The 19,504-nt window shown below is 42.1% G+C and overlaps 1 protein-coding gene across 1 annotated transcript in view; it reads right to left on the minus strand.

Annotated features, from left to right (window-relative positions):
• The window catches only part of tnpo3 (transportin 3), a 158,078-nt gene that overhangs the window by 107,494 nt on the left and 31,080 nt on the right, over positions 1–19,504 (minus strand). The window contains exons 2-6 of the mRNA XM_060903881.1: positions 14,703–14,903; positions 14,358–14,431; positions 8,206–8,362; positions 2,782–2,925; positions 14–189 (exon numbers count right to left, since the gene is read on the minus strand). Of these exons, the coding sequence (XP_060759864.1) occupies positions 14–189; positions 2,782–2,925; positions 8,206–8,362; positions 14,358–14,431; positions 14,703–14,903 (752 nt within the window). The remainder of the gene's footprint in view (positions 1–13; positions 190–2,781; positions 2,926–8,205; positions 8,363–14,357; positions 14,432–14,702; positions 14,904–19,504) is intronic.

The raw sequence follows: 19,504 nt of genomic DNA on the forward strand, positions 1-19,504 counted from the left end.
TGTGTGTCTTTACTTGTCGAGGTCTTCCCGGGCCACAGCCATGTGGTAAGCGGTTTCTAGCGTCAGAACACCCTGGAACAACTGCATGGCGAGAGCCATGTGTGTATCTACATTCTCAATGGCGTACAGCGCTGAACACACGCAGTCAGAGGCAGCTTCATGCAAGTTAGTGGGGGACTCGTCCCTTTGCTGCGAGGAGAGGAAAAAAAAATCTTCAAAAACACCACAAAAAAATAGACCGGGGGGAAACAAACATTTAAGACAATATATAATTACAAGTCTCATCTCATCTCATTATCTCTAGCCGCTTTATCCTGTTCTACAGGGTCGCAGGCAAGCTGGAGCCTATCCCAGCTGACTACGGGCGAAAGGCGGGGTACACCCTGGACAAGTCGCCAGGTCATCACAGGGCTGACACATAGACACAGACAACCATTCACACTCACATTCACACCTACGGTCAATTTAGAGTCACCAGTTAACCTAACCTGCATGTCTTTGGACTGTGGGGGAAACCGGAGCACCCGGAGGAAACCCATGCGGACACGGGGAGAACATGCAAACTCCACACAGAAAGGCCCTCGCCGGCCCCGGGGCTCGAACCCGGACCTTCTTGCTGTGAGGCGACAGTGCTAACCACTACACCACCGTGCCGCCCATAATTACAAGTAAAATAAAAACAAAAATTTTTTTAAAATCAAGAAGCACCACCAAACTGGATGCCGTCAGAGATATTAAATTAAATATTGTGTATGGTAAGGAAATTAAACAATGTAGACTTTTCCAGTGCCCCAGCTTGACTTATGATTATTCTTCTTCAAATAGATTCACGACACTATATAAAACGCAAGCTTCCGAGCTAATCATAAAACAACCATCATTTCCTGGTTAATTCAAATGAGACTGTAAGAAAATGCAGCAGCGTGTTCATCAGGGCGACTTCCCTATACAGGAGCTCACCACAGAGCACGGGGATGTGCCGTTTATATCTTTTTTATCTACATTTTATAATGAACTTCGTTCCAGCGAGTGACTCGTTATGTTTACTTAGCAAGCAGCGTTCCTGACCCGATCTGATAACGTCAATTAATGATGGACTTCAGTTAGAGACAGGTTTGTCATTCTCGAGTCCGATTCGTGCCCTAATTTTAAGGAATCGTGACTCGACTCAGACTTGTGCGTTAACTGCATTCGGACTCAGATTTTTCTTCTTTTTTTTTTGTAACGGGCCATAATTTGCCATAACATTTATGTTGACATTAATTTTTGTACTAATTTCGTGCAAGAGTGCGCGCGAATCAGACAGACTCTCGGGCGCGCCGTAAACGACTGGCACCTGCACAGGATGAAGGCGCAATCAGCGCACTGATGTAAAAACTATGAAAACACACTTAGACTGCGTTCAGACTGCACCCTGAAACGACCCATATCCGATTTTTTTGCCCATATGCGACCTGTATCCGATTTGTTATTGACAACCTGAACGACACAGATCCCATTCTTTCACATGCGACCCAGGCCGCTTGGATATGTGGTCCTAATTCCGATGCATATCCGTTATTTTCACATGCGACTGCAGTCTGACCGGACAGGTCGCATTCATGCGACCTACACGTCATCAACAAGAGACAAACGTCACTATTCTGCGTTGGCTAATCCCGCCTCTTTGGTGGAAAACAACAACATTTGTACAGTTTTCAGAATTTAAATAGACTTTTATAGAATTGATCAAGCTAATGGTGGATTTGGTAGGGACCTGGATGTTAAACCATCCTGTATTACAAGATTATAAGATTGTTCTGGAAATTTCCAGTAATTTGACACCTTCGGTCTCATTAGTCCGCTGCCCACATTAATCAGATTATTGTGTGAGTTCCGCCGCCGCCACAAAAACCACATCGCCAGGTCTCGCCTCATCCCCATGCTTTACTTGGAAACTTAAAGAGTGCGCTTGTTTTTTGGTTTACATATTACGTAGATGTGCTTATTACGTGTCAATTTGCGCATGCGGGACACTTTTGGGTCGTTTTCCGTTCATATTGGAGATCGCATACAAGTCTCATATAATTGGTAATGTGAACGGCCTAACAAAAAAATCGGATTTCACAACAAATGGGATATGGGTCGTTTCAGGTTGCAGTCTGAACGTAGTGTTACTTTGCGAAGTATTGAGTTGCATTGCTGACACATTACCAAGCCTTATTTCCTCGTTTGGTTTCCTGATCCCTGTTTCTCGTCTTGGATTCTGCCGAGTCTACGAGAGTCTGTTTGTGCCTCGCTCGCCTGTTTCACCGTTTTATGATTTTGCCTGCCGTTCTGGATTGTTTGTGTCTACGCTTGTATTAATAAATGCACCTTCTGCGCTTACATCCGTCTCCCAACCATCTCTGACAATACTTCGCACTCCCTGATAAAGAGAAGCGCGTTCAGGAACAAACTAATGTTAATGGCGCTGAACCAGCCACCGTCAAACGGCGCGGTGGGAGTTTTGTTCTTGGCTCAATTTTTTTAATGACTCGGACTTGAACGCTGGGGACTCGAGACTGGACTCGGACTCGACGTTTAGTGACTTGACTACAACACTGGTTAGAGACCAGTTATTTAAATTCGTTCAGAGCTTTGTTGTCTTACCTGTGAAGAAACATGTTTACTTTATAAATATGAAATAATCCAGGAGTAAAGCATACACCAATCCTCGTCAGCGTGAAGCTTGTGACCGGGCCCAAGAGTGATAAGACAGAGGGACAAAGCAGAATAAATTAAGTGATGTGTAGAACTTACCAGCACTTGAAACAGAACCACCAACAGCTGATTCGTCGCCATGAAGTTACTGTCCAGCACGCCCAGATTAAACCAACTGCCTAAGCAGCGGAACACTTTAATAAGCATCTTCTCGTTACTCCCAGACTTCTCCAGGCATGTCATCTGGTCACACAAACACAATTTTATGACAATGTTAAGCAGGATGTGTGACATCACCCGACAGTAATGAGTCATGGTCCGTTTTCACAGAGCGTGGTTTAATGTGGATTATGAAATACTGCAATCAGGGATAAAAATAATGAAAATAGTGGGGGATGGGGGTCAAAAGCCATGTGAAATGAACATTGCTTTTCTCTCTCATTTTCACACACATTTCATACATACAGTGGCATGCAAAAGTTTGGGCACCCTTACTGAAAACGTCTGTTACTGTGAATAGTTAAGTGAGCAGAAGATGAACCGATCACCAAAAGGCATAAAGGTAAAGACGACACGTTTCTTTTCAGCGTTTTCTGCAAGATGTGTATTATTTTTGTTTTGTCCAATTGGAGAGTGAAAAAAGAAAAGGAACACCACACGAAAGTTTGGGCACCCCAATACATTTGAGTTCTCATGTAACTGTTCCCAAGGTTCCAGACCTTAATTCACTTATTGAGCTGTGGCTTGTTCAAATTCTTCGTTAGGAAAGGTCAGATGATGCAGATTTCAAAGCTGTATAAAAATTCTCTGTCTCCTCAAACTTGTCCCTAAACTCAACAGCCATGGGCTCCTCTAAGCAACTCCCTCGCATTCTGAATAATAAAATAACTGATGCTCACAAAGCAGGAGAAGGCTACAAGAACGTAGCAAAGTGTTTTCAGGTAGCTGTTTCCTCAGATTGTAATGTTATTAAGAAATGGCAGTTAACAGAAACAGTGGAGATTAAGGTGAGGTCTGGAAGATGAAGAAAACTCTGAAAGAACTGCTCGTTGGATTGATAGAAAGGCAAATAAAAACCCATTTGACGCAAAAGACCTTCAGAAAGATTCCGCAGACCCTGGAGTGGTGGTGCACTGTTCTACTATGCAGCGACACCTGAACAAATATGACCTTCATGGGAGAGTCATCAGAAGAAAACCTTTCCTGCGTCCTAGCCACAAAATTCAGTGTCTGAAGTTTGCAAATGAACATCTAAATAAGCCTGATGCATTTTGGAAACAAGTCCTGTGGACTGATGAAATCAAAATAGAACTTTTTGGCCACAATGTGCAAAGGTATGTTTGGAGAAAAAAGGGTGCCAAATTCCAGGAAAAGAACACCTCTCCAACTCTGAAGCATGGGTGTGGGTCGATCATGCTTTGGGGTTGTGTTGCAGCCAGTGGCACAGGGCACATTTCACTGGTGGAGGGAAGCATGGATTCGAATAAATACCAGCAAATTCTGGAAGCAAACATCACACCATCTGTAAAAAAGTTGAAGTTAAAAAGAGGACGGGGCCTACAATAAGACGATGATCCAAAACACGCCTCAAAATCTACAATGGAATACCTCAAGAGGCCCAAGCTGAAGGTTTTGCCCGGGCCCTCACAGTCCCCTGACCTAAACATCATTGAAGATCTGTGGATAGATCTCAAAAGAGCAGCGCATACAAGACAGCCCAGGAAACTTGTAGAACTGGAAGCCTTTTGCAAGGACGAATGTGTGAAAATCCCCCAGGTAAGAACTGAAAGATTATTAGCTGGCTACAAAAGGTGTTTACAAGCTGTGATACTTGCCAAAGGGGGTGTTAGTAGGTACTAACCATGCAGGGTGCCCAAACTTTTGCTTCGGGCCCTTTTGTCATTTTGAAAATGTAAAAGATGAAAATAAAACATTTGCTTTTGCTTAAAATACAAAGGGAATGAGTCATCTTTCATTTTATGCCTTTTGGAGATCATTTCATCTTGCCCAACTGTTCACAGTAACAGCAATTTTGACCAGGGGTGCCCAAACTTTTGCATAACACTGTAATCTCTCAGAGAAAAGCATGCAAGAGAGTTTATGAGCCGTCATAACATTGTGTACTCCGAATACAGGGTTTCCCATACATAGACCATTGTGTGGCACAGCGCCACACAATGGATTCCTATCGCCACATAATCAGCCTAGCGATTTTGGAAAAAAAAAATTCCATTGCGTATCGTTCCGTTCATTCATAGTGCTCTTTCTTCTCGTTCACGCACGCGCACACAGAAACAGAGAGGCATGTACACAGGCCTGCCGTTGCGCATATGATACAGGTATCACGGTCTGATCGTGCGCTGCTATAAATTTACCATGCGCAGACCGATTTTTTTTTTCCCTGTCAACTTCCAGGAAGTCTAAATTTACCATTTCTTACTGCGATTTTGTACCGAGCATTTCAACACGTTTGCGGACTAATAGAACGCGAATTGTGACTACAATTGTGAGATTTGATTATCAGTAGACAAGCTGTTGAATATGGGTGAGGAAACAATCATTTCCCAGCCACAGAATGAAGATCAGCAAAACACACAGTCCAAAGAGGCACGAGACCAGCGAGTCGCCATTTTCAAAAGAAAGATGACCCAATTCTGGCTAGGTCCAATGACAAGAGTCTAAGGTGGTGTTTACATTAGACCGTATCCGTCTCGTTTTCATCGCAGATGCACTGTCCGTGCACATTAAAACGCCGGGAAACGACTCCACAGGCGGAACAACTTGAATCCACCAGGGCCCACGTATTCAACCCAGTTCGTATCTGATCCGGTGCTGTGTAAACACTGAGGAATGCGGAAACGCTGTGCTGAGCTCTAGCTGACGTCGTCATTGGACAACGTCACTGTGACGTCCACCTTCCTGATTTGCTGGCGTTGGGACCACACACACAGCGGCTCAGTCCCGAATCACTGCTCGTGCGCTTCACTCGCGCGCTCTGTGAGCTGTGCAGGGCCGGAGTGCGCACCCTCCAGAGGGCACTCACTGTTCAGGGCGGAGTGATTTGGAGCGCAGGAGGAAGCGCTGACCCGCACTGAGGTTTATTTACACATTTCAACTTATTTACCTCCTTCAGGCGCTTAAACTCAGTGAGAACATGAACATCACAGCCAGGTGTGTTTATCTGCTGGAGAAGGTGTTCGCTTGCCATCCTTCCACTTGCAAGTGGTGAGTGACTTGCGCATGCCCGATATGCACTGGGATCATGTGACGTGCCGTCTAATTAGTCATGTGATTAGCGTATCCGTGTATTGGCGTTGCTGTGTGCATGCGAATCGTGTATTGGCGTTGCTGTGTGCACGCGAATCGTTTTAAAAACGTTAATCTGATGATCCGCTGATACGGTCTAATGTAAACACCACCTAATTATACCATGTTGGTAAATTTGACAGAATAACTATATTATATTATAATCATGATGAGTCTCACTCAAACAAATCAATAATCATCAAGATAAAGTGAAAATTTATTTGTGGATCAAGTATGATCATAAATCTATCATACTGGGCTGGTAAATTCTGACGAGGCCCAATGACAGCAGTCTAATTATACCAAGTTGGTAAATTTGAGAGAATAACTAAATTATTATAATCATGAGGAGTCTTACTTAAACAAATCAATATTCATCAAGATAAAGTGAAAATAATTCAAGTATGAACATGAACATAAATCTCATATTAGGCTGGTAAATTCAGACTAGGCCCAATTATACCAAGTTGGTAAATTTATACTGTGGTAAGGTTAGACTGTGGCTGCTACAGTTTAAATTTACCTGGTAAATTCAGACCGTGGCTGCTACAGTATAAATTTACCTGGCAAATTCAGACCGTGACACCGGACTGCAAGTAGGCCTGTTAGGCTAATTAAAAATAACGCAGCCTTCCCGATTCGCCTTCCGACCCCTTATTTTAAAAGGTAGCCGACGTCGTGCTCGTGATGAGCTTTATCATAGCCTTCGTGGCTTACAGGAAACGGACATCGCTGAGTTAGGCTATAAACCAATTTTAATGCAGACAGTAGCAGCTTGACGCGAGGAACCAGCCTTATTGCATTATCCCGTTTATCCCGCTTCAGCATTCATGCAAGTTATTAATAATGGCTTGACATTCACAATAAATAAGGATTTCCCACTAGCCTAAATAAAATGTTATACTCACGGGGATGCCTAGTTGATGCTATCTGAAGCATAAAATCTGAATATTTTAAGAAACAATGTGGTAGTTGAGATAGGCTACTGTAAGATGCCCATAGGCTAAGAATAACTTCGTATTTATTTGACTATTATAATTTCATTAACTCTCAATGTTTGCTGCTTTAACTCAGATGAGTATTGAAAAGTTTTCTGAATTGCGAGTGGGATTTCTCAGCTATGAATAGGGTAAGCACATAGAAATTCAGTATTCCTTTGTATTTTTTTGATGTAATGGAAATTTTTAGTGCTTTGATGATGAAAATGTACTTTTTTTAATCCATAGATTAAAACAGACCTCAGGAATAGGCTCCAAGGGGAACACCTGGCAGCCTGCTTACGAATCTCCATAAATGGTCCCGAACCCAATGACTTCCCTTATGATAGGGCACTGGAGTTTTTTTTTTTTTTTTCAGGAAGCCACGCAGAATTAAATGTTCTGATAGGGCATGCAGGCTTTGCACCAGTTGCCTTGGTGTTACCTTAAGTGGTTTCTTACATCTAATTATGATATTTTATTTTATTATTATTCTGTTGTTACATTATACAATTTATTTCATTTTAGTATTGGTTGAAGTAAGTGTTGAGTTCAATATTTAAAATAAAAACCTCCAGCTTGTTTTTTGCAATTTATTCCCTGAATGTCAACTAAAGAATGATTGAAAGATTGCCACCAAAAAGGCAAAACACTAAACTTGAACTTCAATTTTGGTGAGTAATTTTCATAAATTTAAAAGACAGGTTTTCCACCAACATCAAGCCCAGCAAACTAATGGCCTGCCCTGTAATGTAAAGTTGGGTCGAGGAATGAAACCAGGCAGGATTCTGGTAAAAATTGTTTTAGCTGTCTTCTCTTAAAGAACTTAAAAGAATTTAGATTGAACTGAATAATCTCAAATGCTTCTTGTAGCTTTAAAATAGTCCCAGCAGGTGACTCTGATGAAAAATACTGTGTGTTTGAACACCGCCCGCTGTAAACACTTTGCATACACCCCAATGACCGACTCCACCGACCGCCACGACACCACCACGCACGATTCCCTCATCGGCACAGTGGAGCACCACAAATTACTACCTAGTCTGTGGGAAACACTGGAATATTACAACATTCTGGCGTTATCCAATCTCCAGGTGAGTTGGCTGACTCTTGTTTTTCAACCAACGAATGATCAACATCAGCAAGGGTCCAATTTGTTCGATTATTTACATAAATTACTGTTAATTCTGCTGACACACAAAATAATGAAAGACGACTTGAGAAAGGGAGTGAGGCTCACCAAAAGAGTGACCACAGTGGTGGAATAGTAAGCGAGGTCTTCTATGATCTCCGTGCGTCGATTAGCACCTATCCTCAAAGATCGGCTGTGCACTTCCTCTGGCAGCACTGTGAGGATTTCAATCAGAAAAGGCATCGAAGTCACATCATTACCGTACCTGAGGAGAAGGGGGGGGGGGACAAAACAAGGGATCATTTCACCAGTTTCACACACCTTTAGACTGACAAATCACTCCATCTACCTCAAACTGCGACTGCCTAATGGGGGAGGGATGAAATGGAAATCACTAAATAACCGTTTAATTTAATAATTATAGCTTATTTTATGCAGTTAACAATAGTGGTGAAACAATACATCAGGGACATGTGCAACATCAGCATTGAAAGAATGAGGAATGGAATTGCACTGTTTGAACACACTGTGTCCCAATCTGCACGACAGGTAGCCAGAAATTGCTCTTCGCTTGAAGACTGCCTGTTCCGATACTTTTGCTCACCTAAGGGCTGGGTGGCCTGCTAAGTTGTTGAACACGTCTCGATGTAAATACCAACAAATTAAAGCTGAAATTCTCACCTGCTGTCTCATTCATCATTTGGTCTCGAAGCCAAATATCTCCAGTGTTCAGCAAAAAAAAACAAAAAACAAAAGGAGTGGCCATGCTCTTCCAATACTTTTGGAGGAGACTGCAAAAAGAGCGCTCAGCGGTCACACGATCACTCTCATGACTGGAACCATTTGCGTTTGTGAGGTGGCTGATAGCCTGATCGCTCTGGTTACACGACTACATTGTAAGTGTTAAGTGCTCAGAGCTTCAGTAGCTTTCAAACACCTCTGAAATCTTAGGCAGCGGAAATTGGGCGTTTTAGTCGAATTTGGAGCTCCACGTCTGGCTAAAACAACACTTCAGGAGTTGCTATGGTGCTCAATACGTTTCAATCAAAGTCCCGATCTTATTTTCACAACTGGTAGAAAAGCAAAGGGGGGGGGGGGGGGGGGGTTGAGCGATGAGGGTGTTGAGGATGCACCTACCTGTAGCTCCTACAGATTTTACATTAAAATTACAGGTTAAACAAAACTTACATATTTTCAACCCAAGTGTTTAGTGGATTTTGTATCTGGGATACTCCAAGCAGCAAGCGAATCAGCAATACGGAACAAAATGCCATCAAGAAGAGGAAACTCTAAGACCGAGACCAGTGATGATGCAGGTCCACCTGAGTCCTCAAGCCAGTCCGGAGGGGAGAGCACGGATAATCAAGCAGCGTTAGCCGCTAAAGCAACTTTACAAGCAGAACTGTCTCTGGCTAAGTCAGACATTTGCCATAAAAATCGACAAGAAAACTGCAGACGTGATTACCATGTTGAGATGGGAAATAGCCGCTTTGAAATCAGAAAATGACTCCGCTATTGCGGCACTGAATGCCCGTACAGACTCCCAAAACGAGACGCTGAAAAGCCTCGGAGAGGCGGCGATTACTACCTCGGATGCTGTTGTGGAACTTGAAGTGAAGGTGAAATATCTATGTGGACAAGCGGAAGAATTCTTGGAGAAGTGCTTAGATCTGGAAGCTCGGTCAAAACGGCAGAACCTGAGAATTGCCGGAGTCAGGGAAGGGGAAGATGGGCCAAGGACCAAGGAATTCGTGGCACAACTGCTTAAGGATGTTTTAAATCTCGAGGTGAAAGCAGTGATGGACCGAGCATACAGGGCTCTACAGGCACGCCCGCAGGACAACGCACCACCGTGACCATCTGATCCTGAGAATTCACTACTGCCATGGCCGTAGCGAAACGTCAAGCAGCTTTCACTCCAGCCAGGAATTTGCTACAAGACAAGCCTGGAGTCAAGTTTGGACTCCTATGCCCAGAGAAGGCCCAGCTGTATGCAGAACACCACAAAGAGATAAATGACTGCTTTTTATTTAACGGATCTGTCTCAGTTTGTAGATGTACAGTGCTGCTTGAAAGTTTGAGAACCCTTTAGAATTTTCTATACTTCTGCATCAATATGACCTAAAACATCATCGGATTTTCACACAAGTCCTAAAAGTAGATAAAGAGAACCCAGTTTAAAAAATGAGACAAAAACATTATACTTGGTCATTTATTTATTGAGGAAAATGATCCAATATTACATATCTGTGAGTGGCAAAAGTATGTGAACCTCTTCTTTCAGTATCTGGTGTGACCCCCTTGTTCAGCAATAACTGCAACTAAACGTTTACGGTAACTGTTGATCAGTCGTGCACACCGGCTTGGAGGAATTTTAGCCCATTCCTCCATACAGAACAGCTTCATCTCTGGTATGTTGGTGGGTTTCCTCACATGAACTGCTCGCTTCAGGTCCTTCCACAACATTTCGATTGGATTAAGGTCAGGACTTTGACTTGGCCATTCCAAAACATTAACTTTATTCTTCTTTAACCATTCTTTGGAGGAACAACTTGTGTGCTTAGGGTCATTGTCTTGCTGCATGACCCAGCTCCTCTTGAGATTCAGTTCATGGACAGATGTCCTAACATTTTCCTTTAGAATTTGCTGGTATAATTCAGAATTCATTGTTCCATCAATGATGGCAAGCCGTCCTGGCCCAGATGCAGCAAAATAGGCCCAAACCATGATACTACCACCACCACCATGTTTCACAGATGGGATAAGGTTCTTATGCTGGAATGCAGCGTTTTCCTTTCTCCGAATATAACACTTCATTTAAAACCAAAAACTTCTATTTTGGTCTCATCTGTCCACAAAACATTTTTCCAATAGCCTTCTGGCTTGTCCACGAGATCTTTAGCAAACTGCAGAGGAGCAACAGTGCTCTTTTTGGAGAACAGTGGCTTTCTCCTTGCAACCCTGCCATGCTCACCATTGTTGTTCAGTGTTCTCCTGATGGTGGACTCATGAACATTAACATTAGCCAATGTGAGAGAGGCCTTCAGTTGCTTAGAAGTTACCCTGGGGTCCTTTGTGATCTCGCCGACTATTACACGCCTTGCTCTTGGAGTGATCTTTGTTGATTGACCACTCCTGGGGAGGGTAACAATGGTCTTGAATTTCCTCCATTTGTACACAATCTGTCTGACTGTGGATTGGTGGAGTCCAAACTCTTTAGAATTTATAAGTAAATTCTGGTGCTCATCCAGAATGCAGCAGCTAAAGTCCTTACTAGAACAAGATGCTGCTGTCCCATCATGCCTATCTTATCCATACTGCACTGGCTCCTAATCAAAGTTGACACAGATTATAAAAGTACTATTACCGAACTATAAAAGCACGGAATGGTCTCGAGCCGCAGTACTCAAGCGAACTTCTGTTCGAGCCACCACACCTGCTTCAATCAAAAGATGCAGGTTCTTTGCTGGTACTTTGAATAATGAAGGCCACAGCAGGAGGTAGAGCTTTCTCTTACAATGCCCCACAGTTATGGAACAGTCTTCCAATTCATGTTTGGAAGTCAGGCAAAATTAAATCTAGACTGAAAACGCATGTGTTTCGTCAAGCCTTTTGTTAATAGCCTCTCTCTTAGGTAAAAGACACAGATCTGGAGGATTCATGACCACAGCATAACATTCACTCGGGTTTGTTGAGACAGTGGAGTGGTGGACCTCTTAGGATGCCCTCATCATCATCATCATCTATCCATCTCTTTTAGCTATGCTGTCATAGCTAGTCTCGCTGGAGTCCCAGCTTGGAATCCGTGCACAATGTAGGTCATCTTCAACCATTCCAGATCAACAGCATACTTTATAATCCGTGTTCCCCTACGCCCATTGCTGAACATGAACTGGGAAGGACTCCCTCTCTCAAATATTTCTGCGTTCTCCGCTGAGATGGTAGACGACGTGCGATGAGAAAATTCCAGCACTGTTTCGGTTGTGAACGAATGGAGTGCAGCAGTCATGGACATGCAGCAGGACCGGGCACTAACTTTCGTAAGTCAGCATGGGACGCAGCGTCACGCTGTCTACATCGGGACCTGCGTTACATTCGTTTGTGACGACGTGCATGTGGGCCTCAAACTTGAGCAGAGCGTAACGCTTCAACAACACAACCTTTGAAAATATCCAAGAAACCGAGGGCGTTGTGCGTCAAGATTGCTGGATCTGCCAGACTTCTAGTGATATGCTGCCCCTCTTGAAGCGCGAACGTCACTGAAAAACACGTCGTCTGGCTCACCACTTCATTGCCGTAGGCTTATCAACACATTTCATGAGCGCTGCATTGCTGATTTCCAGAGTATGAAACGGAACTTGATGTTTGCTCTCTGCTCAATTTGCAGGGCTCTACATTAACTTTTGAAACCACTTGTCCTGTCGGGCAAGTTGAAAGGAAATTTACTTGTCCGAATGTGACGTTGACTTGTCCAAAGAAAAATTTGAGAGAGGAGAAAAAAAAAAAAAAACCACAAAAACTATTTGTAATAAACTAATTTCACCAGAATTACTTTAACACAATCTATTCACTGCAGAAAAAAAATGGACTCCATCAATCATTAATTTATGAGAAATTGAAAACCAGAAAATTAAAATTATGCAGTATATTTTCATTTTTAAAATTATTAACTTTGAATATATATCCTCCACTGATTAATTGCTGTTGTCTAATTATTCATTGTGGCTCCTGTATGGTATTTAATGGTTGCGATGAAAGTTGCGGTGTTTAGGTTTTTGTTGCGATTACATTGCGGGAGGAAGTGAAAGTTGCGAGAAATTGTTGCGATTTTCTCTTTTTGTGATTAAAATTGAGTGATATGTTAAATATTAAGTTACTACTGAAAAATTATTGATTAAAAAAAAAAAAAGACACTGAGAAATGGTCCTATAAACAACTTTACCAATATAAAAGATTACCAAGACTACAAAAATACAGAAAAATAGGCTTTACTTATCCAAATGCACCTGTTGGTTCAAAAGTTAAAGTGCACAGAACCTCACTGCACAACATGAAGTTACCTTAAAATATAATATAAATGCCTCAGCTTTCATGTAAGAAAAACACTATTAATACTAGTACTGTGTGCAGGCAGTCTCTCCTGAAGACTAAATTAAACAATAATTATAAACTAATAAAATAAATGGCTCAGGCTTCATAGAAGAGAAAAAAACAATTTGAACAGAATCTCACAGTATGATGCTGAAACTGCCGAAACAATGGAAAATAAAATACCATTTTGGCAAAAATGTTGGCATCCATTAATTTCTTGTATTAAGTAAAAAAAAAAAAAGTGCACACAGTCCTTCACTGTAAACATAACACTTTCAGTAACAGAATTTAAGCCTACATAAACACTGACTCGCACATGCTGCTTCTCTTGAACGTATACACGGAAGTAAGGCAGAAGGTAGTTTGTCGACGTCACCTCAAGACGACGCAAACGACTGGTTAACTTTGCGGGAAAGTTGCGGTGATTGGATATAATTGCAACACCGCCCTGAATTTGCGTTGATGTAGCAAATCGCAACATCGTGAAATCCTGGAGGGTCTGATAAACGACCATTTACTTTTCAGCTCAAATACACGAAGCGGTATTGGCCGGTTTCGCAAGCGGAATATTGCGCATGCGCACATCGCTCTTTCCGAAGAGAAACATCCGGCGATTCATCAAAACAATATGTCGAGTGAGATGCTTCGGAAATCATGTGAATAAACTGATAAATTTGATATGTGACCCGAATATCGGCGTATTTTGGCACTTGTCCGATCGGACAAGTAACTGAGACGATGAACTTGTCCGACATAAAGGACCACTTGTCCCGGACAACCATTAACGTCGAGCCCTGATTTGATGCACACACACTCAGATCCATAAGTATTGAGACAGGGACAGATTTCGCTCATGGATTTGAAATGAAGCCATCAAGATAGGAGTGAAGCGTAGACTTTCAGCTTTAATTCAAGGGGTTTAACAAAAACAGTGCATTGACTGCTCAGGAATTCAAGCCGTTTTAACATAACCCCTGCATTTTCACAGGCTCAAAAGTAATCGGACATAAACTCAACAGGATGCCATGGAAAGTATCATCATGTGTTACTAGAGAGTATCAGATTTTTCCCTTTGTATGCAGAATAGAACGCTGACATTTTAGGAGATTATTCACCCTTAGTCAGTGTTCAACTGCCTGATCAAATCTTTATGAACAGAGGATTCTTACTTTTCTATCAGAGTATGAACACAGCCTTTCCATGACGCCATCTGCAATGCAAGATCAGCAATTGCCAGGGCGAGCTGGGGAGGACAGAAACGCACAAAATTAACTCAGAGCACATTTAAATGAAATGTAGTTCCCATTATTCGTCTGGTTTTTTTTTTTAAACATATTGAATTTCACACCATTGCTTTAAAAAAAAAAAATGCTGTCAGTAGATTCAGGACCATCTTTTTTTTGCTCATCAACCTGGAATTATCCCAATAACTTGATTCTTTTCACAACTAGTCCAGAGTTTGGCCGGTAAAATTTATATACGTCTTGGAAAAGAACCGCCCCTAAGGCCGTTACCTGTGTGATGATGATGGGCGAGAGGTCTTTGAGGTTTTGAATATGAGAGAGCAGAGAGTCACGCAGAGCAAGATGTGTCTCCTGGGGAAGTTCATAAAATGATGTCTGAATTTTCATTTTCATGGTTTGCGCAGCAAAGTAACACGACTCAACATCCTGCTTCATCTGTAAGAGCTGGTCTGAGATCTCCCAGGCATACATCTGTACAGGAGAAAGAAAGCACATCGTTAACCTTCTGGGGTTGAGAGCTTCGTCGGTGAAGCTGGGCAGGTTTAGAATGAGTAGGTCATGTATTTAGATAAATATCTCTTTGCGAGTTTTTATCATACAAGCATGATCACAGACAAACTTTAGACTTTACACTTTCCTCTGTGCCCACTGACAAATTTTTTTTTTTAAATGAACTAAATTAGATGAAAACATAAAACTTGTCACCTGACTCCGTGACACCTGAGTCGGAGCGCTAAGCGCTCACTTACACATTCATAAAAGACTATTCACATGGTAACAGCATGATAATCACTTTTTTTTGGTATCGACTGGTTTCTCTTTCGCGGTGGGAACACCCACCGGAAACAGGATAAAATGTGTCAGCCATAGTTTAGGCTACCTGTTTGGAGGTAAAACTTGTTGCGAGATGGCACACTGATTTGCGAAATGGCGCTTTGGATGATTCACGACAGTGATTCAGTTTCAGCACAGCGATTCAATTCATGATTCAGGAAAGCGATTCAATTTCAGCGCTTCATCAGATCTTGAGATCTGCGACGCTGATGAGCGGTGCCATTTCGATCTTCAGCCCGATCTAGCTGAAGAGCAACTTGAGTAAGTGTAAATATTTCTTTTATTTCTGATGTGTACACTGTAGAGCAGACACAGAGTTAAAAGTATTTTCCTCAAAAGTAGTTAATTTTGCTCTATTTTGAGTTTAGAGAGTAAAAATTTGGAGTTGGAGTAAAATTACAGAGTAATTATGTAGCAGAGTTGGTTGTGGCTCTGAACCGAGTAAAATAGTACAGGAGTTAATTTCAGGACACACTGAATAGGGTCAAATCCCAAAATAACGTCAAATGCCAGATAAATGAAGCTGTTTAAAAAGCAGTTTTAGAACTGTGTTGGAATGTGTGGGGGAAAAACAAGACCCATTGGGACTTGACCTGATGGGATTAAGAGTTGGCAGTGAGAAGGGTTTTCACTCTTCTCATTGAATGGAATGGAATTTTTTACTCTTCTCAATGAATACCCCTCCCACCGCCAACCCTCTATCCCAAAACAATAGGACATACTTTTTTTTTTTTTTTGATGGCCAGTTAATTGTCCAAATCAATGGAGCAGATTTAAGTTTCTGTGCTTGATCCATTCCTCAGACTGAACAGAATCACCTCAAGTGACCAAAACAGTTCGACATAATGGGCAAGTTCATGTTTTGTTCCCCCCCCACAGTTCTAAAACTGCTTTTTACAACATCTTCATTTATCTGTTAAGTACAATCATGACATACATACATACAGAGATATTACTGTAGCTGAATTTGTATTGAATACAAAAAAAGTCATAAGACTAAAAATTCTGCTTAGATTTGTTGAAACTGACAACGAAATCAGAGCATACCAAAATCGTCAGTGTGCCAGAAAATACCCTCAGACCCCAGAGGGTTAAAGATTATGAAATTATACCTTGTCCCTCTTTAATCCACACTCAGTTTTGTTGGCCGTTTCAATTTCAAGCAAGCAGCTTCCACACAAATTCCCACATGCAAAAGTTATTTAGCTACTGTACACTGTCAGTGCTTGTCTCTACGGGACGTATAGGAAGGAGTAGCTTCAAAGAACTTTATGGCAACACCTTCAGCTTTACAACATCACAAGCTACATTATAACCCCAATCTGTTTCTTAACCTTCAACTTTGTCATTGTGTACGATGCCTTTTTTCCTTCGCTTCCTAACTGGCCTATGGATTTATAACGGGAGAGGTTGCCACTTAGTAAGTAGTTCATGACAAGCTCAATATTATGACTACAAAAGTATAGATACGCACTTGATTATAGGAAATCGCATGTGCTGATTATCGAGAAATAGTCCCAATCATCTCGAGCAACTCGGCAAAATGGTGGCTAATCGCTTCGTCACCGTAAGAGAGGAAGAATTACAAAATGATGAAAGAAAACTCTGTTCCTAAAAGCGCTAAAGATGCTACGAAGTTTGGTCTAAAACTATTCAAAGGTGAGGTGGTATTGAGATTTATTTTACTGATTTCAAAATAAAAGTATTTTGTGTGACAAGTCTGCACCGCACCGTTATTACATTTGCATCCTGCTTTTGAAGACTGAAATAAATTATTTTTTATACGATTTTTTTTAACAGGTCACCTGTATTTATACTAAAACAATTATCCGCCTCAGACCCCGTGAATAATAACCTCGACTCTGTCTCGCTTTTATTCATGGATATTCATTTCACCTTTGGTGAATGATTGTTAATTAGAATGGTGTATATAGAGTGATATAAAATCGTAGCTGCAGTTTCATTCACGATCGGGGGGGAGGCTGCAGTTAGCAGACAGAATTCAGTTTAGATTCTGTGGTTGGAGTAAAAGGAGAGCTAACGTAAGTAGAAGGCTAATTATGATAAATTAACATGGTTGAGGAAGAGGCGTTCTGTTTCTGACGTTGTACACAGACAGATGATGTGATGAGCTCTCGAGCTGCTTTTACACAGCCAGCAGGAACAAGTTGCACCCGCTTTCCTCCGTGTTCGCATGCTCACTCTCCATCAGTGACAATCCGGCAGTTAGACAGGTGTAAATACACATACCAAAAAAAAAACAAAAAAAAAAAAACGCACGTGCAAATCAGCGATCAGAAGCTTGTTTTATTGTCCTCTTGCTGTTCGTTTCTGTTTAAACGCTTGGTGATTTGGCAGTAAATTGGCTCATTGCAGCACGATTTTTCCAAATCCAGCTGGGTATCTGTATCTCCCCACAACTAGATGAGGGTAAGAACAACTTTAGTCCAGATGTCACTGTGATTAGTTTGGGAATCGCTTGACTCCATTGTTTAAAGGCGGAGAAGTTCTCATCTCATTATCTGTAGCCGCTTTATCCTGTCCTACAGGGTTGCAGGCAAGCTGGAGCCTATCCCAGCTGACTATGGGCGAGAGGCAGGGTACACCCTGGACAAGTCGCCAGGTCATCACAGGGCTGACACATAGACACTCGGCAGCCGAAGCGCGCAGAAGGTGTTAGTACGCCTGTCATTATAGTGCGGACTTTCCATAGCATAGAAAATCGCTACGTTTCAATTTTTTTTAACTGAACTAGTTTCATATCACTGGTCATATAAACCTATGTAAACAGGAAAAACACGGAAGAGTTTGGTTGCATCTAACTACAGCCCCAAAAAATACCATTGGCCATACTGAACCTAGCTACATTGCTAACAGGAGTGACAGCGCGTCTGACTGCGTCTGACTGACTGGGAGGTCGCGCAAAGCTCGGACAGGTACGGAACAGCTCGTCTCAATTCAGATAAGAGCATATTTCATTATGGAAGTACGGTGGACTGTTCCTTTAAACCCAAACAGTACACGGATAAACCAACAGTCATATCCACTCTGAGAATCTGGAAACAAATCAAGCAACACTTAGGCTGGATCACGCTCTCCCTTAACACCCCAACATGTCATTATGAGCTGTTCGAACCTGGCCAGATTGATACCAGAGTGTCTCTCTCTCTCTCTCTCTGGGACAGACATGGTTTTAGCACAGTTGGCGATTTCTCCATTCTCCAGTTTCACTCAGCTGTGTATTGCCTTCAACCTCAAGCAATCTGACCTCTTCAGCTACTTTCAACTTTGGCATTTCCTCAAATCCAATATACCTTCATTTCCAGATGCCCCACCCCCTCTTTGGGAATTGAGAACCATCTGCCAGTGACAAAAATGACATGTAAAATTCACTGGACACACAACAGTATCTCAAGATATAGCCAAACATGGCCGACGCTCGCGACTGATGTTCCCAGGCTCCTTGTAATCTCACTCATATGGTGGGATGGAGATCGTTGAGATTTTAATGGTGCCATCATCACTCTTACTGATCTGGTACTTTAACGGTACTCTTATCGCATCTGTACGTGATGGACTTTCACGAGACGTTCAGACAGATTGCTAAAAACAGTTTCCACCCTGACATGCAAAAGACTTGTTGCACTTGTGGCGGTCAGCATCAACTCCAGTGAAGTCTAACCACACTTTAACCTTTAGTTCTTTCTGCCATCGCCACTAAGAGCAGGCTCTCTGTGTGGGTCTGTGCTACACGGTGCTTCAGCATGTGTGAAAGAGAGAACGAGAGCAAGCGAGAGAGCGCAAACTGCCCCATGCCCCACCCCTTGCACACAGGCTCTGAGAGTGAGAAAGATATCAATCTTCTGGATTAGGAACAGCAAAAATCCATAATAGACCAACATCTTAACCCAGGGGTTTTCAAAGTGTGGGACAGTGAGCCCCCCCTCGGAGAGCAAATAAGCAGTGCCCCCCCCCTTACAATTTTTGTTGTTGCTATACTTAATGTTCCATTCATATTTTTAAAAAATAGTTGTTGTACACATTTTTTTCTTTTTCACATTTTCAACATCTGTGCTTTTTAAAACATATTGTTTTACACATTTTAAACATCTCATAGCATCGTTAGCTAGCACCTCTTGGCAGACAACACACTGTGGCAGTGGAGCATCTTCAGATCCAGTCCATGAAAATCCAAACTTTAAATAATCATGGTCATACTTCCTTCTTTTTTCAGTCCC

Source organism: Neoarius graeffei, chromosome 21, assembly GCF_027579695.1.
Source record: "Neoarius graeffei isolate fNeoGra1 chromosome 21, fNeoGra1.pri, whole genome shotgun sequence".
Taxonomy (NCBI): domain Eukaryota; kingdom Metazoa; phylum Chordata; class Actinopteri; order Siluriformes; family Ariidae; genus Neoarius; species Neoarius graeffei.